Source organism: Cyanistes caeruleus, chromosome 15, assembly GCF_971803275.1.
Source record: "Cyanistes caeruleus chromosome 15, bCyaCae1.hap1.1, whole genome shotgun sequence".
In the NCBI taxonomy this organism is placed as follows: domain Eukaryota; kingdom Metazoa; phylum Chordata; class Aves; order Passeriformes; family Paridae; genus Cyanistes; species Cyanistes caeruleus.
In genome coordinates this window covers 18,321,202-18,346,701 of record NC_141715.1, presented here as the reverse complement: position 1 = coordinate 18,346,701, position 25,500 = coordinate 18,321,202, and the positions used below count along the sequence as shown (strand labels likewise).

The 25,500-nt window shown below is 42.9% G+C and overlaps 1 protein-coding gene across 5 annotated transcripts; it reads right to left on the bottom strand.

The window, feature by feature from the left end:
- Positions 1–665: 665 nt before the first annotated feature.
- On the bottom strand, positions 666–24,088 carry LOC111941567 (uncharacterized). 5 transcript variants are annotated; one of them, XM_086852097.1, is made up of 6 exons: positions 23,574–24,088; positions 13,889–14,100; positions 8,422–9,041; positions 7,626–7,835; positions 6,998–7,116; positions 666–4,459 (listed from the first exon to the last, which is right to left on the bottom strand). In XM_086852097.1, the coding sequence occupies exon 6, from the start codon at positions 2,781–2,783 to the stop codon at positions 1,029–1,031; it is 1,755 nt and encodes a 584-aa protein (XP_086708223.1). In that variant the 5' UTR covers positions 2,784–4,459; positions 6,998–7,116; positions 7,626–7,835; positions 8,422–9,041; positions 13,889–14,100; positions 23,574–24,088; the 3' UTR covers positions 666–1,028. The 5 variants fall into 5 exon arrangements, with proteins under 5 accessions (XP_086708223.1, XP_086708220.1, XP_086708219.1 ...); XM_086852094.1 differs by having other exon boundaries at positions 666–7,835; positions 8,422–10,012; positions 12,643–14,100; XM_086852093.1 differs by having other exon boundaries at positions 666–7,835; positions 13,251–14,100.
- Positions 24,089–25,500: the final 1,412 nt, after the last annotated feature.

Genomic DNA, 25,500 nt, shown 5'->3' with positions numbered 1-25,500 from the left:
GGTGGAGGGCGATAGTGAAAAAACAGTCCTTTAAATCGATGATCAGAAGGGCCCAATGTTGTGGGAGCATAGCTGGATTCGGAAGACCTGGTTGCAATGCTCCCATAGCTTCCATTTGATCATTTACTGCTCTCAAGTCATGCAAAAGACGATACTTTCCAGATTTCTTCTTAATCACAAATATAGGAGTATTCCATGGGCTAGTAGACAATTTTAGATGACCTTGTTGAAATTGTTCTCTGACTAGTTGATGTGCTTGCAACAAACTTTCCCTTTTTAGAGGCCATTGCTTAACCACCACTGGTTTGTCGGTTGTCCAGGTAAGTGGAATAGGGAAAGTCCAAGCAATGGCAATTACTCCAAAGGGTGCTCATTAGATAGAACAACTCCAAGCTGGACTAAAATGTCCCTTCCTATTAAACACTGTACTGTTGGAGGTAAAGGGACAACGGACAACACAGCCACTAATGTTTGCCCATCTATGATCACTTGTATAGGGGGTGTTCTTTTAGCTAGCGTGTATCCCCCGACTCCGGTCACTGTATCCATGGTTTGTCTGGATGGCCAACTGCTAGGCCAATACTCCGGAGATACTATGCTGGTGTCTGCTCCCGTGTCCAACAAGCCCCAGAGTTCTACTGATTGTTCAGCATATTTCAATGTTATTTTCTTTTTTGGTCTGCTGTTTAAGTCCATTGTGAGCATGGCTATCCCTGATGATCCAAATCCTTGATTATTCCGAGGGCCTTGCATCAATGTTTGAATGCCTTTGGTTGTTTGTGGCAGTGGTATAAATTGGGCAATGCGTTGACCGGCTTCAACAGTAATTGGAGGGTAGAGCGTATATGCCATAATTTGTATCTCTCCGGTATAGTCTGCATCTATGACTCCAGGTAAAACAAATAGGCCCATCACAGAAATTGAGGAGCGCCCCAATAAAAGTCCTCCATATACTTGTCCCCTAATCTTTATTGGGCCGTAAACTCCTGTAGGAATTCGAACAGGGTGTGTTGTCATCAGCGTTGTTTTTATTGCTGCTGCCAAGTCAAGTCCCAAGCTCCCGGCAGTGGCTGGTTGTAGACACGAGGTGGCGCTGACGTCGCGGCAGCAACTTGTGTCTGGGCGCGGCCGCCATTCGCGCTCTGCCGTGAGTTTCCCGAACGTCGGCGGCAGGCAGAAGAGCTGTGCGTATTGCTTTGACAATTTTGGCACCAGACCCCAGTCGCGCGGCATTGTCGCCTCATGTGCCCTCCTCCTCCACAGCGGTAGCATTTCATGGAAGGGGGCTTCTGGGTCGCCGCCGCGGTTGCTGCTGCTGGAGCGCGGAGCGGAGCAAGAGCAGCTAACACCTGTGTCTGTATACTTTCTGCCTGTTTCTGTAACCCCTCTCCTAATGCTTTAATGGCATTCACTAGGAATGCTTGTTGCCCTGTTGGTTGTAATGCCATTCTTTCTAAGGCTTCCTCAATCGTCGAATTAGCCCCCAGGGTCGACAGAACTCTTTTAGTAGTCTCGTTATTATTCTGCAAGGCACACTGTTTAAGCAAAGCCCCTCGCATATACTCAGGGACCCCTGCTCGTTCTATAGCGGTAGCAGCCTTATCAACAAAGTCTCCAAAAGACTCCTCTCTCCCTTGTTTGATTCCCATATACATGGGAATTCCTGAACTATCTTTCACCTGACTGATAGCAACTCTAATCAGACGCATAGCTTCCCTAACTTTGTCTGGTCCAGAAATCATCTGAGCCTTGGTTCTTCTATAATTTCCTAATCCCATCATCTCTTCCACTGTAATTCCCTGTAACGGATCACCGGGTCCTCTTTGAACTCCAACCGACTCTTGAACTAAAGCTTGCCAATGTGCGTTAAACAGCAGCTGCTGATGTTGAGTAAACATCAGTTTCACAATGCTTCTACAGTCATTGACAGTTAGCAAATGCGTATCAAATATGTAGTCTATCATTTGTTTAGCTGGTTCACTCTTAAATCCAAATTGACTCACTGTCTGTCGCAGCTGAGCTAACAACTTCCAATCAAGAGGTGTATAGGTCCCTAACTGAACAGCTTGTCCTTGTTGGTTTACCCCCGGGGTGTAAACTACAGGCAGAGCCCACGTCCTCGCCGCCTCCACGGTGACTTCATCCCCACTCTCTAGCCCATGCTTAGCCAATGCGTTCCATGCCTCTCTCCTCTGTCTAGCCATTTCCTCCCACAGGTCACTCTCTGCCCCAGGGACAGGATCTGGCTCTGGCGGAGATTGTGAACTACGCATTCCAGGCTTAACAGATTGGGCTGAAGGGTCCTTAATATCAGAGGTGGCTACGACAGGCACTTCAACGTCCTCTGTGGACTCATTGAGAGGGGGCGCCGAGGGCCAAGCACAATCATCTGTGCCCAAACTGCTAGAAGCAGGTATAATTACTTGAGAGACACTTGGCGCTAAAGGTTCATGATCTCCATACTGTGCATTCCTTTTATAGGCTTCTACTGCTTGCTGAGCCGCTCTTTTTTCTGCCTGATGTTTCAATAGAGTATTATGCACAACTCGCCAAATTTTTCCTAACTTTTTTGCTGTTTTATCTTCTTCTAAGACTGCTTCACACAACACATCTCCTAACTTACGCCACTCACTCAATTCATGTACCGTGTGCGGGTTGGAAAAACAACCCTTCGCGTGACCCCATGCTAGCAATCCCGGTACGTCTTTTCTAGGATTTATGTCTCTAACCCCCAGCTTATCTAATAACCCCAAAAATAAATCATATGCTGCTTGCCTGTCCATTTTTGTCGTCAGCGCTGTTGCACCTCTCCGGCTCCGGCAGCACGTATGGCTCAAGACCACCGATGTAGTCCTTGAGGGTGCTTTCCCTTCGTCGTATAGCACCGACCCGGGTGCATCGGGCCCCAACACTACTTCACCGATCGTGGCGTGTTCTCTCCCCCGCTTTCTTCTCAGCAGGGGGTCGTCGTCGGGGTCACCATTTGTCGGAGAAGGGAGACGTAGACACCAGGTGGTCGTCAAACAAATCTCGTTTATTGATCATTACACTCGTGTCTAAATACATGATTTAATTAGCTCATACATATTGCAAAAGTATAGCTCATCATTGGTTATTCTGCCATCTACGTTACTGCAGTACATAGCTATGTGCTTCTGCATTCTTGCGGTTACCAGACCGTCCCTGGTTCTTCTTTCTCGTTCTGTCTACCACATTCTTGTTCTCCTCCCCATATCTCAAGGGCAATCCGTCCTTGAGACTGCCTCTGCACTAGTGGTGTTTTATCTCTAGCAAGTTTGTACAGTCATGGCCTTTCTCGCCTAACCATTCTGCCACAAAAGTCTCCACAATGGCACATTTATGCTTGCATCCTGTTTATGTATTCTAGCACCTTACCTCATCCTGCAGTCTTTATTCTCTTCCTGCTCTTAAGGGAGCAGTCAGCATTTCACACAGGTTTTGTAGTCCCTTCTTTTACACAAGGCAATTTTATAAATGATTCCTAATTCTTAATTTCTCTGTTTCAGTTTCCAGTTAATGTTCTTGTCCTATTTGTAAACCTTGTTTGCTGTACCCCTTGTTTAACCTGATAGTTGTGAGTAATGTTAATTACTTACTGGCTGTTGAAGTGTTTTAAGAGTTCTCTTTTAAGATGTACCTCTACCCCTTTCCCTTACTTCCCTGTTACTATGTAACAATGCTTCTCCCAGGGGGCTGTGTGCCTGAGTCCTATGCAAACTAAGACACGCTGGACACCAAAACAATGAGCTAACAAAGGAATAAAAGGACAAAGAAATATATTTTAGCAAGCTATGATGAAAGACTGTCTTCCTGCATCACCTAAGCCTGCTTAAAAACCATCTTCTTGCATCACCATGGCCTAAGAGGACTGGAAAGGAGTGAACCCCTTGGACAATGAGCCAGAATGACATGCCTCCTGGCTACTCCCATAAGGATAGAAATTCCAGCTGTGCAGTGTGTGCTGCAAAGCTGAATTGTGCCTCCTCCTTGGAGATGCCAGTGTGGGGGCAAACGACCCCTTGGGCCCCACCTTAAGGCTGAGTCCTAATAAAGGCATAAAACAGGAGTCTGTGTCCTGACCAATTTATTTCACACAGACCTCCCCAAAAAAGTGTTCCAGGGGTTCTCAGGGGCACATGAGCGCTCCAGGCCCTTCACCAGCCTTGTCCTCAGCGCCTTTCCCATGAACCCCCGACTCCCCCCGGGACTGTGCCCAGCCAGCATCAGCGCTCACCATCCGCGCTGGCCGGGGAGCTTGGAGACCTTCCTTTCACTCTGGGTCCACAGTGACGCTGCCGGCTGCAGCTGCAGTGGGAGGGAAGGAAGGAGGGAAGGAAGGATAGCAGCAGTGCCTGTCTCTGCCTTTTGTGATGCTGGCCCATTCCAAGGGGGTAAATTTACTTCAGGTGGAGCTTTTGCTGTTGTTCTTGCTCATGTGCTGAAATACAGCAGATTCATTGTCACTTTACACATTCAAAATAGAAGTTTTTCAGTTCAGCCGAGCTTGGCTTGGTACGGCTGAACACTACATTCAGATCTGTTCAAATAAACTCGGCTAAAGTCGTTTCAGCTGTTCTTTTCTATCAAATTTGTCTCGGTTGGACAAATCTTGGCCAGGTTCAGCTCTTAAGCTGAACTTGTCAATTATCGGTTACACTCGGCTATTATCAGGCATTCGGGTAACCTCGGCTATTATCAGTACACCTTGACCATTATTGGCTGTTTGGCTATTAATGGCAGACATTGCTGCTTTTCGGCTACACTCGTCTAGATTCCGCTCTTTGGGACAGCTTGGCTTGCTTCGGCCGAACTTGAAGCCGCTCACTGCTTTCCCCCAAGCTCAACTTGGATCGGCCGAACTCAGAGCCGCAAGCTGCCTGCTGGAGTCAGAGGCACAGAGAGTGTGCCTTTATCTCTGATACCTGGCTCTGACATCCAAGAAAGCATTGAATTTCATATAATATCTTGAAAACAATTGTTACGGTTAAATAGAAAAGCTAGGAGTGTAAATGTGTAAATAAGAAAGTTTTCTTAAGTTACTGTGTGAAAAAGTTTGGAGTTTAGTTTAGAGAACAGAAGACAAGACGGGGGATTTAGGGCATTGTCTCTTGTCCTTCTTTCTTCTTTATCTTCATCTTCTAGAGGTTTTTAGGTGGTAGTAGGTGATTGGATAGAAGATGCCACAGTGCAGCACACAGGTGTTGGGTCATAGGGTCACTAAGAAAAATAATTTACTTGGCATCTGTTAATTGGGTAAATAGACACATAAAAGAACTTGAAGAAGATCTTTGTTAGCCATTTTGCACCATTCTATCTTAGTGTATGTATCTCCTTGTACCTTGCATACATGTATACATGTATATGCTTGTATACATGTAATGCAGATAAGAGAAGAATAAACAACCAAGTCTGAACAAGAGAAAAAGCTGCTTCCTTCTCATCAATTTCAGTTCAAGGGGAGAAAAAAACGTAACCACGAGTATAGAGACAGCCTGTCTATAGAGACAGCCGCCTTCCTCAGCTCCCTGAGGGTGGCGTGCGCCAGGCCGGGGTGCCGCGTGGGAAAGCGCGGCCACCTCACATTAAAGCTGCACAGCTTGGTGTTTTCCTGCTGCCGCGTCCTGTGGGTGGCCTGGCCACCGCATGGACATGAATGGGAACGGGGGGTGGGCAGGAGCTGACGAGGCAGTGACAGCACTCGCTCTAATTAAAGGGCATGATAGCCAGAGTCTGGGTTCAGCAGAGCTTGGTTCGGTTTGGCTGAGCTCATAAGGTTTTCCTCGGTTCAACTGCACTTGCGACAGTTCAGCCAAACTGGTAAGATTCGGTTGATCTCACTTCAGTTTGGCTGATCTCGTAAGATTGGCCATGGTTTGGCTGAGCTCTGCTGGTTCGGCTGAACACAGCCTGGTTTGTCTGAATGAGGCTACATTTGGATCTGTTCAAATAAACTCAACTAAAGTCGGCTAATCTCATCTCGGTTGGGTAAATCTCAGCCAGGTTTGGCTCTTTGGCTGAACTCGGAAATTACCAGATCCACTCAGTGATTACCGGCTGTTCGGCTAAGAGCGGCTATTAATGACAGATGTCGCCGCTTTTCGGCTACACTTGTCTAGATTCCACTCTTTGGGACAGCTCGGCTCGCTTCGGCTGCACTCAGCTGCACTGAGCTCAGCTAGGCTACATGTGGCTGAGCCAGATTTGGCTTACAGATTCCCTGATGTCAGTCCCTAGGAATTCTACATGACAGAAAATGGAGCCACTAAAGGCTTTGCAGGTTTTTAAACAAATACAATTTTTAACTCCAGTCTTGGTACAGAGCCGATGGCTCCTTCAGGACAAGAATATTTACATGTAGTAGCAATTCCCTCATTTTCATCTCGTTTTTATTTAACCTCCCGAAAAGTCAATACATATCACAAGGAATGTGCAGTTCTGTTTTTTCCCTGTACAATATTTGGACAAAGGACCTGGGACAGCATGCTGTTATGAGTCCATTGAATAAATCCTGATTTACATTTCAAAGGCTCTCATTCTGGCACTGCATGTTTGCAGGTCTGCACTGACATGTTCACCTACTCTCTTGGCCACATTTGAGAACAATGTAACAGATTTCACAGGGAATTCCCAATAAAACTTAGGCATAATCAATGAGCAGAAAATCTTCTGGAGTTTATTTCCATCTCTCACCTTTTCCAAGTGGAGGGAAGATGGGCTTTTGTTGCACATTGTGGCAGCACTGATGGATCAGGAATTTTTTTTTTTTAATTAAATAAAAGGGTAATAAAAATAAACCAAGATCTGACATAAACGTCCTTAAAAGCCACTAAAACTTTTTAAACCCAAGAAGACAATCATGATTCCCAATTTCAGGCTTCTATTCATACTGGTTTTGGTATGATGAAAGCAACCAGGCTCTTTAACAAATAGTAAATCATCATGATCAAACCTCTGGGTCCTCGTTATTTGCACTTACATCCCACCAGAGGAAGCTCTGCATCCTTTTGTTCCCATCCTGTTTTGGTGTGAGGATGGATATTAACGACACACATGTGCACAAACAGACTTTCTGGTTCTTCAAAAAGTTAAAAATTCCTGTAATAAAAATGATAGAAGTAATACTGTGTTTCAGACTGTTCAAGAAAAAGGAATTGGAGCTTTAATGTCCCACTGAGATATCTGAATAGAATCTTCCCCCGAGTTTGCACACAAAATATTAGGGTTTTTGACCAAACAAGTTAGGTCTGTATGAGAACAGCTCAGGAGGCTTTAATGGCTCACAGTGACGATGGAAGAGCGCAGAATGTTAAAGTGTTAGTTCCCCAAATGTACATCCCCTGATGCAGACAATTTTTTTTGCAAAGAGATGTCGCCTTGAAAACTCAGCTTCTGAGCTTGCTAACATAGTTTTCTAAGGACTTTCCCAGGACAGTAACTGTAAACATAGATATGTGTACATTCTTTCTGCTACACGTCTTGTGATGGGCATCTCTCATGGCCAGTGCAGTGAGAAAGTGTTATCCTGACCCTCCAATCCCTGGCCGTGGTCAGAAACCTATAAATCCTGGGAGGAAAAATAAACTCTGCTCTTTCTTTCACCATACCTCGACCTGTGTCCGCGTGATCTATTAATCTTCAGCGGTAACAAAGAGACATAATAGTTTCCTCTCCTTGTTTCCGAGTTCCTGAGTCATCCTGTAATTCATAACCTGCACTAATGCAGACCAATCTGACAGGGGTAAGTAACATATTTGGCTTCTGTGCTCCAAGCCACATGTCCCTGATGTAAATGGAAGTCAGGAATACAGAAACAGCTGTGGAAAAAAGATGAGAGAAAAATCAGAACAGATATTCTTCTATTTCCACACAGTATTACCAAGCCAAGCTGTTTGCCCCTAGGACCATGTTATTTTAAAATAGTTCCCTAATTCTTTTCCTAGATGGAAAATCTGGAGTGTCTTTGCCCATTCAAAGCCAATGATCCTACTCACAAGAAGGAACAAACCAGTTTCCTGTTAAATAAAACAGTTGGAAATCCAATCTGCCAGATCCTATCCTTGACCAGCAATAGGGATCAGTAGCCAGGCCCACGTGGACCTTTTTTTTTGCAGACTACTCTCCCTCTTGGAATTATATTTTTTTTATACTTTTTGTTCCATTTTAGCCCTTGAAAGGGAAGTTTCTTAGAGGGAGTGTGAATGTCATAGTGCCAGAAAACCTCACAGTGTGACCGTGCTCTATGCTGCCCACCCCTGCCCCCATCCCAGCTTCTGCTTTGGGAAGCCATGAGCCTGGGTGGATATGGGAAAACTAGTTCAATGGATTAAAAAAAGACCTGGAATTTCCTAGTTCCTCCCTCCACTCTCTCATAACACAAATGACAAGAACAAGATGAGTCACCTGTCTTGTCCGCATCCTCTTCCATTGTTGCTGACAGGCACAGGGATTTCACAAGCTTGTGGAAGGTGCTGGACAGTCCCTGTTCCTCCATGAGCTGGAGCGTGATGGAGCTGAGCACAACGAGCTCCCCAGAGAGCCCAGCTGAGGTGCTGCTGGGCTGGCAGAGCTGGGTGTAAAGTTTGAAGAGCTTGTTCCTTGCTGCCTCATCCCTGAGCACTTCCTGTGTGGCTGCCAGGTGCGGTAGGACGTGATTCCCCAGCCACCTCAGTGCTGGAGTCACGTCCTGCTCCCTGAGGAAGTTCTGCCCAGCCAGGGACCTCAGCAGCCACTTCGTGACTATGTGAGTGGACACATGGGTGACAGCCACTGCCTCAGCCCCAGGGTCTAAGCTGGGGTCTATCTGTCTCAGCCAGGTCTGAGGGTCTCCCCTCCTTGTATGGAGGGCAGTGCCAGGAAAACTGGGTCCCAGTGGGCAAGTATGGAATTCAGATGTTCTCCACATTTCTTCAGCTTAGATACTTCCACTTCTGCAGCAGTGTCATCATCCACCACGTTCTTTTTACAGGTGTGACGATACACATGAGATGAGGCTTGAGGTTTGTTCTTGTCTCTAGTATTTTCTGTAAGAAGAGAAACCACCACCAAAATAAAGGTCACATACTCCAGAGGATTTTCCTGTTACAAAACTGTGCAAGTAAGGTGCTCTCCTGCCTTGATTCAGTTGTTATATTTGCAAGCACCAGCCTCCTTTAGCAGCCTCACAGAGCCTGAGCTGTTCAAAGGGGCTCCAGGAGCTCTCAGGCGCTCCAGGCTGGAGCCCTATTCCAAACTGGATCACCCAGCCTGAAGATGAGAGGAGATGAAGCCTGGAGCACACAACCCACACAACACAGTAAGTTCCAAAAGCTCTCTTCATGTCTTTCTGAGGAGTTTTAAAGGGTGAGAAAAACTTTAGAAAAGCTACAGCTTTTATGGTATCCCTTAAATACATGATGCTTTCTTAACTGATACAGAACACTTAAACAAACCTACAGAAGCTTTAATGTGCACCAAGAACAGTTGTTGCTGCCGCAAACCAGTGTTAAAGTTTTAAGATCTCCCATGCCTAAGTTCCTTGCACTTTTTCTTCACAGGGAGAACAAGCAAAGTTACACAAGTCCTGATCTGTTTTTCCTTTCTTCAAAACTGATGACAAGAAAAGTCAACTATTTAATTTTCACTTGCTTTATTTATTTCTTGTTTTTACTTACACATTGCTTACATATTACTTTACTTACACATTGCTTTCAGACACCCATCTACACTCAGAATGATTCAAACCTTTGAGCAAAAAGGCTCCAGGAACTTTTCTTTTAAGATTCCATTGATGTCATGGAGTTACTTTACCTTTAAGGGAGTTGGAGTTGCTGGGAAGTGCTTGGAGTCTTTTCTCCTGACCAATTATCGGTCATTGCTGGGAATTGACAGCAGTTTAGGCCATTGAAAAGTGGGATCAACTTGTGAACCCTACCTTAAAATGTAAAAGCAGAGCTCTCTGGGTTCTTTTTGTTTTCTGGCTGTGGAGGGTGGCGGAGCTCCAGGCCTCCCGTCCCTGCCCAGGCCATGCGGCCGGGCAGGGATGGGGCCGGGCCTGCCCCGTCTCCCGGCCGGGAGATGGGGGGGCCTGGGGAAGGTTTTCCTCGGGCCCGGGCCGGGCCGAGCCGATCTCTGGCTCGGCTGCAGGTTTTGCTGTAACTACATTCACTAGAAACTGCCCAGTGAAGAAAGAGAGAGGCCCTGGACTTCCAGCGGGTTGGAACAGCGACCACACGCTCCAGAGCAGCCATGAGGAACTTTCCATCACAGACGGCTCCAGCTCTTGTTCGGCAGAGATCACCGAACCATCTACAAAAGCCTGGGCAAGATGTTAACTCTTTCATTACCCAGATGAGACTTGCGGATTAATCTTTTTATCCAGAGAGAGAGAGAGAGAGAGATCAACATGAAAAGAGACTTTATAAACTACCAGTGACAAGAAAGAAAAGAAGCTTCAGGAAAGGTAGAGAATTAAGAAGATGCTTTAATTAAGCTGAAATATCTCCCTGTTAAAACTATGGAGATGGACAATGAAGTCCTGAAAAGAACTCCTTTAATTCATGATACAGGATCTAGAGAGGAACAGTGTTCAAAGTGTAAATTTGAGTAAAGAGTAATTATAGTATAGTGAAGTGCTGGGAGATTAAAAGCCTTGAGAGGCAATGAGAAAACTGTTGAGAGATTTGAAGCCCTGAGAGGCCATGAGAAAACTGTTTTCTGGTGAAGCTCACAGAAACAGATGAAGAAGACTTTTTTTTTTTTTTTTGCCTTTGAATAACTTATCCTTAAAAATGCTATCTCTAGACGCATGGCCCATACACACTTCAGAGTGATGTGAAAATGGGAAGAGTGAACTCTAATAATAGCAGCTCTGAGCAGCTAACATTAGGGCAATAGAAAACTATAACAAAAATAGTTTTCTTGTGAGAAACTCCATAAATTAACAGGAAGAAACTTCTGTTTCTCTATAAAGATTGGTAAAAAGACTAGCAAGAATTGGGACTGTTTTAACCATCAGAGTTCCAGAGTTTTTGTCTCTGTTGTCATGTGAACAAGGGAATAGTGGGTAGATAGGGGATGGAAAGGTTTTTCTGGAAGTTTATTCTGGTGTTCTTATTATTGTGGTTTGTCAATAAACTTTCTTTTTTTTTTTCCCTTTTAAGTTGTATGCCTGTTTTGCTCTTATTCTAATCCATATCTCACAGCAAGATGTAAGTAATTTTCTTAGTTAGTGGTTTAAAACCACGACAATTGATGAATACCATTTTTCAAAGTCTGATATGAACTTTGCAACTAAGTTTCATTTTAAAGCTCTTTCCGTTTTTAAACTGTGTTTCTCCAAAGCTTCCAAATTGTGTTAAGGTTAGAAAGGTTAGAAATCACTTTAGGATTAGGAAAGGAAGATCTGAAAAATGCCTTTCTATTTCCTTTCTGTCGTGGTTTTAAACCAGTAACTAAAAAAATTACTTATTTCTTGCTGTCAGATATGGATTAGAACAAGAGAAAAACAGGCTTAAAACTTAAAAAGGAATAAAGAAATTTTATTAACAAACTACAAGAATAGGAACACCAGAACAAACTTCCAGAAAACCCTTTTTATCCCCCACTACCTACCATTCATTTGTTCACATGACAACATAGAGACAAAAACTTTGGAACTTTGGTGGTTAAAACAGTCCCAATTCTTGCTAGAGTCTTTTCATCAGTCTTTGTAGAGAAACAGAAGTTTTCTTCCACTAATCTATGGAGTTTTCCACAAGAAAGCTATTTCTTGCTATAGAATTCTGTTTTCCTGATGCCAGCTGCCCTGAAATCTGTCATCAGAGTTTACTCCTCCCATTTCACATCACTCTGAGGTGTGTACGGGCCATGAGTTTAGGGATGTCATTTTAAGGATGAGTTATTCAAAAGCAAAAGTCTTCTTCATCTGTCTTTCTGAGCTCTACTGGAAAACAGTTTTGTCATTGCCCCCCAAGGCTTCAGATTTTCGCTTTACTCTGTTCTAGCACTTCACTGTATCACAATTACTCTACTTTTTACTCAAAATTTACACTTTGAACACTCTATTCCTCCCTATATACTCTGTCATGAAGTAAATTAGTTTTTTCTCCATAGCTTTAACAGAAAAATATTTCAGCTTATAAAGCATCTCCTTATTCTTCACCTTCTCTGAAGCTTAATTCTTTTCATTACTGTCTCTGATAGTTTATAAAGTCTCTTTACATGTTGATTACTCTTTCTTTCTCTGGATAAAAAAAGATTAATCTGCAAGTCTCATCTGGGTAATGAAAGGGTTAAAATCTTGCCCAGGCTTTGTAGATGGTTCTGTGATCTCTGCTGGAGCAGCAGCGGGAGCTGTCTGCGATGGAAGATTCTTCATGGCTGCTCTGGAGAGTGTGGTCACTGTCTCAGCTTGCCGCAGGTCAAGAGCTTTTTCTTTCTTTCCTCTGCAGTTTCTGGTGAATTCCGTCACGGCAAAAACTGCAGCCGAGCCAGAGACCGGCCTGGCCCAGACAGAGCCCGGGGCAAGCCCCACAGGCCCCATCTCCCGGCCGGGAGCTGCGGCAGGCCCAGCCCAGCCCCTGCCCGGGCCACATGGCCTGGGCAGGGGAACGGGAAGCCAGCTGGAGCTCAGTTACCTTTCACAGCCAGGAAACCAAGAGAACAAGAGAGCTCTGGCTTTACATCTTAAGGTAGGGTTCACAAGTTGATCTCACTTTTCAATGGTCAAAACTGCTGTCAATTCTTAGAAATGACTGATAATTGGTCAGGAGGAAAGACTCCCATCAGCCACCAGCAGTTTCAACTTTTTTAGCTCCCAAAGCTATCTCAAAGGTAAAGCCACCCCATGACACTTTCCTTCTCCCTCAAGCTGCACCGGTCTGACAGAAGGTATTAATACTATCTCCAGAGAAGTTTGCCTCACTTGTACTGTTGGTCTGTAACAGCTGCAACAAACACAATGTGTGCAATCCCCTTCCAAAAAATCCTATCTCTTAAAAAAGGAAGCATACAAATTTATCTCTACATTATGAAGAGTAACGCGCTGCTGCCACACAATGTGGTTGTTTAAGGGAACTCTAAGCAGTTACAGAGCAAGAGACACCAAAATCTACCAACAAATTTTACAATTTGCAGCTTACAATTACAGCTGCCAAAACCCACAGCATTGCAGCCAGAGAGGGGAGCCAGCGGCAATTGCTGCACTGATTGTCAACAGTTACCAATCCTCAGGTTGACTGCCATCTGCCTACCTTCCTCAACAGCATCAGTGACTACAAAAACTTTTTCAAGTTTAAGCTTCTCCAAGAGGCTGTGGATTTTCTTTACTGCTCCTTGCAGGGAAGGCATGTCTTCTCTGTAACCCCAAATGAAATCTCTCCTTCTGAGATGAACCCCAAGATAGACTACTTAGAGCTGTGCTCATCTTAACCTACAAGAGAAAGGTTGAAACTTTAAAACTTGGGAGCACCGCTGTTCACACTGAAAAGCCAGAATGCACCATCTCTGGGTAAGGCACAGAATCACTCCAGTCGCAGAGACAGAAATTTTTAAGTACGGACTGGAAGTAGCTTGGGACACTTGTTGCAACATTTAGATCTTGGGTGGCCTCCACCATGCAAGAGAAACAGGAGTGCCAAATCTTCCTAGGCAAAAATTCCTCTCCTTGACCAAAGCAATCCTCAACTGGCAGGTGGCAGCTGAACTTTACACCCACGCGTGGTGCTGAATACAAGAAGAAATCCCAGTTTCCTTCACTGAAATGAGGGCAACAAAGATCTGGCCTTTACAACTGGTCAGGCCCACCTCGGCATACTCTCTTAGCTCATGTCATGGTGCATGAGGAACACGCATGTCCACTTCAACATGAGCAGAAGAGTCACTTGTGTACCTTCCAATGTGCCCTGCAGCACATGGCCTGGAATACACAAATGAAGTACTTGTTATGGGGAATAAACAGACTGTCAAGGACTTTATCTTCATCTGTGTCCAGTCCTCCTTGTATTGAGTCCTGTCTGCCTCATCGGTGGATTGAAGGTATTTCTTCCCGAGCTCGTCTCTCACCACGCGGAGGTGTTTAGCGAACACCATGCTTGGACAGGTCTGTCGGAATAGGAGCAGAGAGTCTGAGTCAGAAAAATGAGCTAAAAATGAGTAGGTGCAGTTTCACACACACAGCACTTCCAGGATGCAGTTACTTCTGGTACATCTATGCAGTACTCTAAGGAATCATTTCTAACCTTTCATCCAAGCTTTAATAGCTTATTTCTAATTATCACCACCTTTATAACCAGTATACTCACCTGCCCCTGCAATACACAGGCACAGGGAGGGCGCTGCAGTTACTTACACAACAGAACACGTAACATACCAAATTAAACACCCTAGCACTATACCTCACTTTTGGAAACAAAAGCTGGACAAGAAATTTAGTGTGCAAAACAACTGTAAGAATAAAACCTGCTTTAAATATATTAGGCATCTAGTCACACACATGCCTATGAAATTCAGTGCAGCACTGTGATCGATTAGCATTTAGGAAACAAAGAGAAACACCTAAAGAAGTTAAAACTGCAGGAGGCTGATGGGAGCTTTTCTCCTCGCCAACAGCTGGCCATTTTTAAGAATTGACAGCAGTTTTGACCATTGAAAAGTGAGATCAACCTGTGAACACCACCTTAAGACCTAAGCCTGGGAATTTCTTTTTTTCTTTTTCTCTGGCTGTGAAAGGTAACAGAGCTCCAGCTGGCTTCCCTTCCACTGCCCAGGCCATGCAGCCTGGGCAGGGGCTGGGCTGGGCTGGGCCTGCTGTGGCTCCCAGCAGGGAAATAGAACCTGTGGGATTTTTCTCAAGCTCCAACCAGGCCGGGCCAGTCTCTGGCTCGGCTGCAGTTTCTGCTGTGACTGAATTCACCAGAAACTGCTGAGTAAGGAAAGAAAAAAAGCTCTTGACCTGCGGCAGGCTGAGACAGTGACCACACCCTCCAAAGCAGCCATGAAGAATCTTCCATCGCAGACAACTCCCGCTGCTGCTCCGGCAGAGATCACAGAACCATCTACAAAGCCTGGGCAAGATTTTAACCCTTTCACTACCCAGATGAGACTTGCAGATTAATCCTTTTTTTCCCAGAGAGAGAAAAAGAGAGAGGGAGCAATCAACATGTAAGGAGACACTAGAAACTATCAAAAACAGTGAAGAAAGAAATTAAGTTTTAAATGGGGAAGAGAAAATAAAGAGACGGTTTAATAAGCTGAAAATTTTTCTGTTGAAGCTATAGAGATGGACAGTAGTGGTCTGAAAAAAACTCCTTTAATTCATGACAGAGTATATTAGGAAGAATGGAGTGTTTCAAAGTGTGGATTTTGAACAAATGGTGAAGTGGGTAAAATGCTGGAAAGGGGGGCAGGGGTGGGGGGGAAGAAGTAATACTTGAAGATTTGTGGCTTTTAAGAGGCAAATAGAAAACTTCTGTTTCCAGACAGGCTCACAAAAACAGATTAAGAGAACTTTTGCCTTAAATAACTCATCCTTAAAAATGACATCCCTGGACTCAATTGACCCATAACACACCTCAGAGTGATGTGAAATGTGAGGAGTGAACTGACTAAAAAATTTCTGAGCAACTGGCATCAGAAAAATAGAAAGCTGTAACAGAAATAGTTTTCTTGTGAAAAACTCCATAGATGAACAGAAGAAGACTTCTTTTTCTCTACAAAGGCTCATGAAAAGACTACAGCAAGAACTGAGACTGTTTTAACCACCAAAGTTTTTTGTCTCTATGTTGTTATATGAACAAGAAAATGGTTAGGTAGTGAAAGAAAAAAGAGTTGTTCTAGAAGTTTTATTCAGGTTTCTTATTCTTGTAGTTCTGTTAATAAACTTTATTCCTTTTATGTTTTAAGCCTGTTTTTCTCTTGTTCTAATCCATATCTCACAGCAAAAAATGAGTAAATTTTCTAGTGATTTTTTTAGTTGCTGCTTTAAAACCACGACATTTATTTGGTGCGTTGGCTGGGAAACAAAAATAGCAAATCTAAACCACTACAAGCAGTGATGAGAAAGGAATTATTGCCTTAACCTGCAAATAAACACCTCTAAGATACTGTGATTCAGTTGCCACTGCTCACAGCCACAAGTGGCCTTTTTATTAACAGGCAAGAAAACAAATTCAGGGTGGATAATGTTGGGGGTTAGGTGTCCTTTTTTGTTCTGGCTTGCCCGTGGAATTTTTACCCATTAGTTGTGGGGACAACCTAACTGTGGGTACTTAGTGGGTGCTCGATAAAGGACAAAGAGTGGCCGGGCCCAGGGGGGGGAAGGGGGCAGGAAAGGAGGGTGAGGACAGTTTTTGGTTGGCTTTCTTCGGCTTCGGGGAGAGACATTCTTTTTTTTGGGGGGCGCGGAGCTGTTGCGGTAGAGAGAATGGAATTTCGCCATCACCCAGATGGAGCTGCTGCTTCTTCTCCTTCTTCCCTCTTTGTTGGTGGCCTCGCACCCCCTGCCCTGCCTGGACGTGTGGCAGTGCCAGGCACCGCCGCGGAGCTGCTGTTCCACCTCAGCCACCGGCCCAGGATCTCAGCTCATCCCTGCTGATCCACCTCAGCCACCGGCCCAGGATCTCAGCTCATCCCTGCTGTATCAGCCGACTGTTCCTTGGAGCCCTGCAGGAGCACCGGGACTGCCCGCCCAAGGGGTTTGTGAAAACAAAGCCTCTCCTCCATCCCTTCCCGTCTCAGCCAAGAAGGCTGTCACGGGGTCCCTGGTTCTGTTTTCTTTTTATTGCTGTAGTTATTGTTGTTTGTTTGCCTGGTTATACTAGTAAAGAACTGTTATTCCTGTCCCCAGATCTCTGCCTGAAAGCCCCTTGATTTCAAAATTATAATAATGCGGACGGAGAGGGTCTACATTCTTTCATCCCAAGGGAGGCTCCTGCCCTCCCTAGCAGACACCTGTCTTCTAGAACCAAGACACAAAGGAAATCCCAATTTCTCCCTTCTTGTCTGCAAAGAAACAGAGAAGGGAGAGATGCTTCTCAGAGGAGCATGGTAAAAAGACAAGAGGCCCTGGGTCCAAGCTGCAGTGAGGAAATCTGTTTGGACATCAGGCAAAACCAGTGGGCCAATGTTTCAAGTGCCACTGCTAAGAAATGTGTTTTATGGAGCCATGTGGACTTCATGTCTGCTTTTACAGGACAAATCATACTCAAATATGGTACCCAGGCTGCATTTCTTTCTTTGAACCCTCTTTATGCACAACTCCTGCCTAGGAAACTACTGTTTGGTCCACTTCTGATAACATGCCATACCCGAAGTGAAAAGCCAGAGGGTTACAAGACTGATGTCTGTGTAGTTTTATAGTATCATGAGAGTCAGCTTCTCTTAGGAATTTTAACTATATCAAGCACTCCTCATTACGTTCTATTTTCCTGTTTCTGAACCTTATAATTTTCTTAAAGCTTTTATGACAGGAATTATTTTACCATAGTCCTTTGCCTTGAAACTGATGGGAATTTCACCTTTGAAACCAATGGGGAGGGATTTGGGACAATAACGAGCAATTTGCAGCATTCTTTTGAAAAGACTAATCTTTGAGGTCGACTAGGTAAGAATCTGCTGCCTTCTGATTGTACATGTGTTACATGGGGGAGGTCCTAATCACCGTACCCTGCAGCACTGGGCCTTTAGGCATGAGACAGCAGGACAAATTCCTGTGTCACATTAATCCATAGAAGCCTGAAAACCATGTTAGCACATGTTGCTGAAACAGAACACACAGTTTACTAGAAAACCAAGGCAAGACTGAAGCACACATTGGTTACTGATTTTTTTTCAGCAGAGCCAAGTAAAAAGCCTTGAGAAGCTATCTGTAAAATACTTACACTCCAATAATCTTTCCCTCCATAGCGGTCATGAAGAAGGTTTTCAGCTCTGCCTAATGTCACTGACCTACTGAAAATTGTAAAACTGAGTGCAGTTCCCTTAGGAACTGAATTTATATTATTATATTCCTTTGCACCTTTGCCAGGATAAAGCACAGACCATGATCTATTTGCAAGAAAGAATGTGGGGAATGAAGGGCAGGCTCCTGTGAGGCACATTCTAGTTTTTTACAAGGCAAATTGTGACCCACAGTTTGCTGGGGAGAGAAGGGAACCATGACACTCCCTGTGCCTGCTCTCTTCCTTAATAAAGGGTACCCTGACTCTGAAAGGTAAACACGAACAAGTGCTAACCACCCTTCACAGTCCTTGCAAGAGTTGCTACAGGAGAAATAAGACTTCCAACAGGGAGAGAGATCCAAAGGGGAGCAGTGACCTGTGTGGTAACGCTCAGCCTCAGAGCACACGACAGCCTCTGGGAGGAAGCAGCAGATCGTGGAAAAAAACCCAGAGAAAGTGTTTTTCACATGTACAATAAAATGTCCTACAGTCAAACAGCAAATCAAAGAACACAAAGATGCTACCAAAAAGCATGGTAGTAGACAGCAGCTGGTGCTTCTTATAAATAAGCACAATTCAGGATTGTGTACTGGAAATGTAACTGCACTATCCAAGTTCCAACAAGCAGAGGAGATTTTCAGAGTTTCCAGAGCATAAGAGATGGAGATTTAGTTTGTGAGCATACTGATGATAAGACAACACACAGAGAAATGCTTCTGCTCAAAGGGATCAAGGAGACAGTGTGAAAAACGAGGTTCACACATTCTATATAAAATAATATAGAATTTAAGAAGTTTAATGGAAAGACAATTAGGAGATAGAAATAAAGTAAAATGTACAAAATACAGCCGAGTGCCTCAGCATTCAGCCAAGGGCACACCTTAATAACAAAGGAATGTCCCTTAAAAACAGAACCCTACTACATATTTATGAATTCTCACGCATGACATGATTCAAACATATCTCTTAAGTTTTAGATGTTTCTTTGCTTAATTTTTAACTCGCCCCCTTCCCAATAGATCAATCCTCTTGTGCCACTGGTTTCACACTCCCTGAAAGTAGAAGTGCAATAATTTCCTCCCTTGGAGGGCTTGGAGAACTGTTGTCTTCATCTGGATAAGATAATCTAAGAATGCAGGGGACATTTTCTGACTATCTTTTTCAGTCTCTGGGTTATATAAACAAAAGTAGTTTTTGTTTTAATAACATTCTACAGCCCAATATATTTTATACCACTATTTCTAAGTTTTATTTATAACAGAAATAGAAAAACCTATATTAATACAGCAAAGTTTTCTAACATTATACATATAACATTCATTTTAATATTTGCGAAAAGTCAATGATATAATATGCACTTATAACAACAGGAAGTAAATAGCCAATCAACTTTGGATTATCACTGCTGATAATCAGCTGGACACCTACATGGAAGGCTCTAAATCACCTGGAAAACAGAATAGACTCTGTTGGTGAAGAAGCAGCACTGCATCTAACAGGAAGATTGAAGGTAAATGAGGTTACTAATCCAAATGCATTGACAAGTTTCCTTGAAGGGACCTGTCATAGGGTGACTTTACCTTTAAGATAAAGCTTCCCTAGCTTTGGGAGCTAAAAAAGTTGAAACTGCTGGGGGCTGATGGGAGTCTTTTCTCCTGACCAATTATCGGTCATTTCTGAGAATTGGCAGTGGTTTTAACCATTCAGAAGTGAGATCAACTTGTGAACACCACCTTAAGATGTAAAGCCAGGGCTCTCTTGTTCGCATTGGTTTCCAGCTTCTGAAGAGGTAACAGGCTCTGTCTTGGCCTCCCCGCCCCCCTCCAGGCTGGACAAGGCCGCAGAGGGTGGGGGGCGGAAAAACAGAGCCGGCTGGCCTGACTGGGTTTGCACTTTCTGCTGCTGGACTGAAACCTGACACCATGAACATCGGCAGCTTTTCCAAGACTAACTCTTTTACTACCTAGATGAGACTTACAGATTACTCCTTTTTCCCAGAGAGAGAGAGGGAGAGAGAATCAACATGAAGAAGACATCATAAAACCATCAAAGACAGTGAAGAAAAGAGTTAAGTTTTAGATGGGGAAGAGAGAATAAGGAGATGCTTTATAAGCTGAAATATTTTTCTGTTAAAGCTATGGAAATGGACAATAGTGTTCTGAAGGAACTCCTTTAATTCATGACAGAGTATATTGGGAGGAATGGAGTGTTCAAAGTGTAGATTTTGAACAAACAGTGGAGTAGTTGTGATACAGTGAGGTGCTGGAACAGAAAGAGAGAAGTAATAGTTGATGATTTGGGGCCACTTGAGGCAAAGAGAAAACTTCTGTTTTCCAGGGAGGCTCAGAGACAGATGAAGAGAACTTTTGCCTTTGAATAACTCATCCTTAAAAATGACATCCCTAGACTCATGACCCATACACACCTCAGAGTGATGTGAAATGGGAGGAGTGAACTGATGGCAGATTTCCAGGCAGCTGGCATCAGAGAAATAAGAAACTATAACAGAAATAGTTTTCTTGTGAGAAACTCCATAGATTAGCAGAAGACTTCTGTTTCTCTACAAAGACTGATGAAAAGACTCTAATAGGCATTGGGACTGATTTAAACACCAAAGATTCAAGTTTTTTGTCTCTATGTTGTCATGTGAACAAGGAAATGGTTGAGTAGTGGGGAAGAAAGGTTTTCTGGAAGTTATTCTGGTTTTCTTATTCTTGTAGTTCTGTTAATAAACTTTCTTTATTCCTTTTAAGTTTTAAGCCTGTTTTGCTCTTGTTCTAATCCACATCTCACATCAAAAAATAAGTAAGTTTTCTACTAATTTTTTAGTTACTGCTTTAAAAACACAACATTTTTTTGGTGCGTTGGCCAGGAAAATGAAATTAGCAAATCTAAACCACTACAGGACCACACTTGAAGGGTAAAAACCCAGTGCTAGGACCACACAACGGGTTGTCCAGCCAGAAGGGCGATATGGGATATCAGAGCTCAGACCAATCAGAGTAGTTTGAAGACACTGGCATACATGAAGGTAAGAGACAGATCACTGGCATTGCCTAACAACATTTCCTGACAGCCTTCATTAAAGGCTTTTAAGAAAACTCAGCACAGAAAGATTCTTGCATGGATAAAAAGAAGTTTAGAAACAGGGATAAATGTTTGGTTCTCATTGCAGAGGGAGGTCACAAGTAAAAGGTCTCTTCACCATATTCCTAAACAACCTACAGAAGGGCATGTTATCAGGTGACACAGCTTAATAATTATTTTAAATTCCTCAGAGCAGCCAAACATGAAGAATTAGGGAAGTCTGCTCACTGGCCAATGAAGTGGGAGATGAAATCTAACATAGGAGTGAGTGTAGTAAAAAAATAAAAACCAAAACCTGTCCTCATCTAGTAACTAAAGGTCTTGATGGTCAGGAATGAGGACAGTTTGATGCAAACATCAAGACAACACTCAGAGGTCAAATAAGGAACCTGTGTCTCAAGAATTAGCAGAGAAAGAAGACAGCATGTATCTTCTTTCAGAACATGTCATTTGTACTGCAATGTAACAGGTTTACCCACACTTAGCCTGCAGGGTCCTGCTGAACTACAAAGGTTCAGAGATTGGCAGTGGTGACAGCCAAAGGTATGGTATAACTTTTGCATGGAGAACGGCCAATGGAGCCAGGACTCTTCCCACTGCAGAGGAGACTACTTAGGGGGAATACGCCATAGACGTAAAATCACACATGGCGTGGAGTAGAATATGGAACAGCTGATGGTTCAGCATCTCTTCCACTGCATGATCTAGGGGATATTTGATAATACCTTGGAGGTAGAAGTCACAAAAGCTGCTTGAGAGGGAATATAAAGGAGCTCAAGGCTATTTGCTCTTAGGTTTTAGCACTGTGATCTTTACCTTAATTTACAGTTAAGTGTTTCTTACAGTGTAAATCCCTTTTGTAATGATTTTAAGAGAGTACAAGAATTCAGTGATGAAGTAACTCAACAGTGGGATACAGCCTTTAAATTCCCCCTGCTCTTCCCACCCAGCAATGGAGTTTGACAACAAGAATACAACAATAAATAGTTGTACAAGGGAACTCATCCTGCTGGTGTTCTTCAGAAGAATGGGAGCCACAATAGAGGCAGATCCTTAGACAGAGAAGCAAGAAGCGTGTAGGCCTCGTGTTTCCTCATAACCCCAGAACCAGCCCCTAAAGGGGAACACAAAGTTCACAGGCTTGTATTTGAAATTAATGCCATATAAAGAACAAAACATCCTAAAAAACTACATATACAAATAAGCCAGCCACCTCTTTATGCTGCTTTTCTATGGAGCAACAACTTTACAGAAGTAGACCTTCTCATACCAAGACAATGTTTTATTATTGATGGGCTTTTTAAAAACAGAGTGAACTCCAAGCACCCAGATATTCACAGCAGGCAAATATCTCTCTGAATACAACTGAAAAGATCAGAAGGGCTGCTCCATATTAGCTGTAGTAGCCATGTTTGTCTCTGAAGTACATCAGCTGATCAATGTATGGCCTTTCATCTATTTATTTATTTTTTTTTTTGCTTTCCTTCTTTCCATCCTTCTCTGTAGCCTTGTAGCATATAAATCTGTTCAATAAAGGCCCCATCTGTCTCTGAGCAGAAGGTAAAGCAGAGGATTTGTCAGCATGAAAACCTACACCACAAAGGTATAAATGAGCATCAGTGGCAGTTAAAAAATCTGCTAGAAATGCTAATATTACACTACTCTTTCTTCCCTGTTTTCCATATAAAAAAGGAAAGGAAGTTCTGTGTGAGCCAGAAAAGCTAAAAGGGTCGGGCAATGTGGCCAACTGCTATCCCACCCAGCTCTGTGGGATTTAATGTGCCAAACACAACTGAATCACTCTCAGCTGGGTAATATACACCACGAAGCACACAGGTTTTCAGTGCTGTAAGCAGCTGCAACAGGAGGATTGCCTCCAAGAAAAATGCCAAAAAAAATGAAAATTTTTTTAAAAAATACATTTAACATCTATTTTTACCACACTAATGTTTAAATTGATATACTATATTAATTTATATATAACACACAGTATATAATGTATTAAAATATATCACATTAACATGTACACATACATTATTATATATTAAATATCAACTTCTTTATATATTTACATTACTTACATTTATTTACTTTTCTTTGTGTATATATATATATCTTTATATATTTATATTTGTACATTTTTATTTTTTAGTATTTATTTAAAAGCCCTGCCTCTAACCAAATAAAAACCAAAAAGCACCTTTATCTTAAACAGTATTTAAATTTTTTAATATCCATTTTTTATCATATTTATATAAAATACTGATATATATGACACATATATTAAAATACATATTAAAATCTATACATATTATTCATATTATATATTATAAATCTATTTGTATATATTACTAATACATATATTTATTTCCTACGTCTATGTATTTTCTCTATATCTTAATATATTTATATTTGTATATTTTTATGTTTTATTTATTTAAAAGCCTTGCCTCTAACCAAATAAAAAACAAACAGCCCCTTCATCTTAAACAGTATTTAAATATTTTTTATATATATTTTTATCATTTTATATATATATTTTATACTTACAGTTATATAGTAGGTTGATAAGCCTCGACCCTGCCCGCACCTCTCACTGTTCCAGCACAGTGAGCAGGTGCCTCCTCCGACTGGTTTAGTCCCAGCACCGGGGAGCCTCTGCGGGCAGGAGAAATGGTCAAGCAGCTCCGCTGACTGTTCCGGCCCGATGCAATTGTGTTTTCCTCCATTTCCCCCAGCTGGAGGGGAGAGGGGAGAGCGAGAGAAGCAGTAGCAGGGGACGGGACAGGACTGGACAGGGGAGGAGCCACACCCAAGCTGGCGGCCACAGCAAGGACCCCGGCAGAGAGAGGCGTCACCACCGGTGCCTGTCAGCGCCCAGCCAGATCATGCCTGGCCCCGGCATTGCTGAGCCCACAGACCTTGTCCGCACAGCTGGAAAAGCCGCGGAAAATTGCACCGGAGCGGCGTCGGAGTCGGGGTGTTTGTCAGGCAGTCGAGTAGACACCCACCTCCCCAGGTCCCTGCATTTTCCTGCTTTTTTTGGCCGCCATCTTTGGAACGTCAAGCAAGCCGCAACCACGCAGCCAATCTTGTGTGTGGTATCACGTGACTTCCGCCCTTTCTTGCCACCATCTTTGTTGTGGCAAAAGCCACTTCTGGACGAGCGGACATCTTTGTTGTGGCACCTTTAAGGCCCCCGATGCTCCCAGTATGTCTGACTAAGTCAGTTGCCTGAATGAAAATCCGGACGACGCTGACCGACTCGGCACTCTCTGCACGATTTTCTGCTGCCTTTCCCAGCGTGAGAACAAGGGTGGCGGGGCTCAGTGGCTCTGTAGCTGGGTGGTGGCCACACCTGCGGCGCCAGGCATTGGAGCCGACACCTCTGCTGGGATCCTGCCGGCCAGCTGCCATCTTCAGTGTGGCAATAAACCCAATCCGGCTCCTGCGAGGGGGTCCCAGCTCCCCCCGGCCCGGCCCGGGGCACAGCTGCAGTACCGCTCTGTGGCCACAAGGCAGCAGCACTGCCGCCGAGATCAGCCCGGGGATGGGGGCGTGCCTCGGGCACAGGCAGAGAAGGGAGGCAAAAAACAACATGTGCAACCCCTTTCCAAAAAATCCTCTACAAGGAAAGCCCTAAAAAACCCCCGACCAAAACTTAACAAGCTCTGCCTCTAACCAAATAAAAAACAAAAAGTCCCCTTTATTTAAATGTTTTTAGTATCTATTTTTATCATATTTATATTCTGTATTTATACACATATATAATGCATAATATAGATAAAAATATATTATATTAACATCTACATATATATTTCATATTAAATATTAATCTACTTGTATATATTTATATTACTTGTATTTATTTCTTTTTTATGTCTATATATATACCTTCCTATATTTATATCTTTATTATAGATTTGTATATTTTCATTTATATTTTTATATTTTTATATTTTTATATTTTATTTTTATATTATTTACTTAAAAGCCCTGCCTCTAACCAAATAAAAACAAAAAAGCCCCTCTACCTTAAATGGTTAAATAGATATTTTTTAATGTCTACTTTCATCAAATTCATATTCATATTTATATACTATATTGAACTAGGTATAACACACATCATATATTAAAATATATTTCTATTAACAACTATACATGTATTATTCATATTATATATTAAATATAAATCTATTTTTATCTATAACACTTTTTTTTTGTGTGTATATATATACATATCTGTATCTTTATATATTTAATATATATTTGTATATTGTACATTTTACTTAAAAGCTCTGCTGCTACTCAAATAAAAAACAAGCAAGCCTTTATTTTAAACTATATTCAAATATGTGCTGGTGTGATGGGGTGTTGGCTGCTTTTATACGGAAGTAGGTATATGTGTGGTACTGTTAATGGGTATGGTGCTTAATAATTCAGAGTACTGTTGCTGTGCATCCTTAGAGAAAGCATT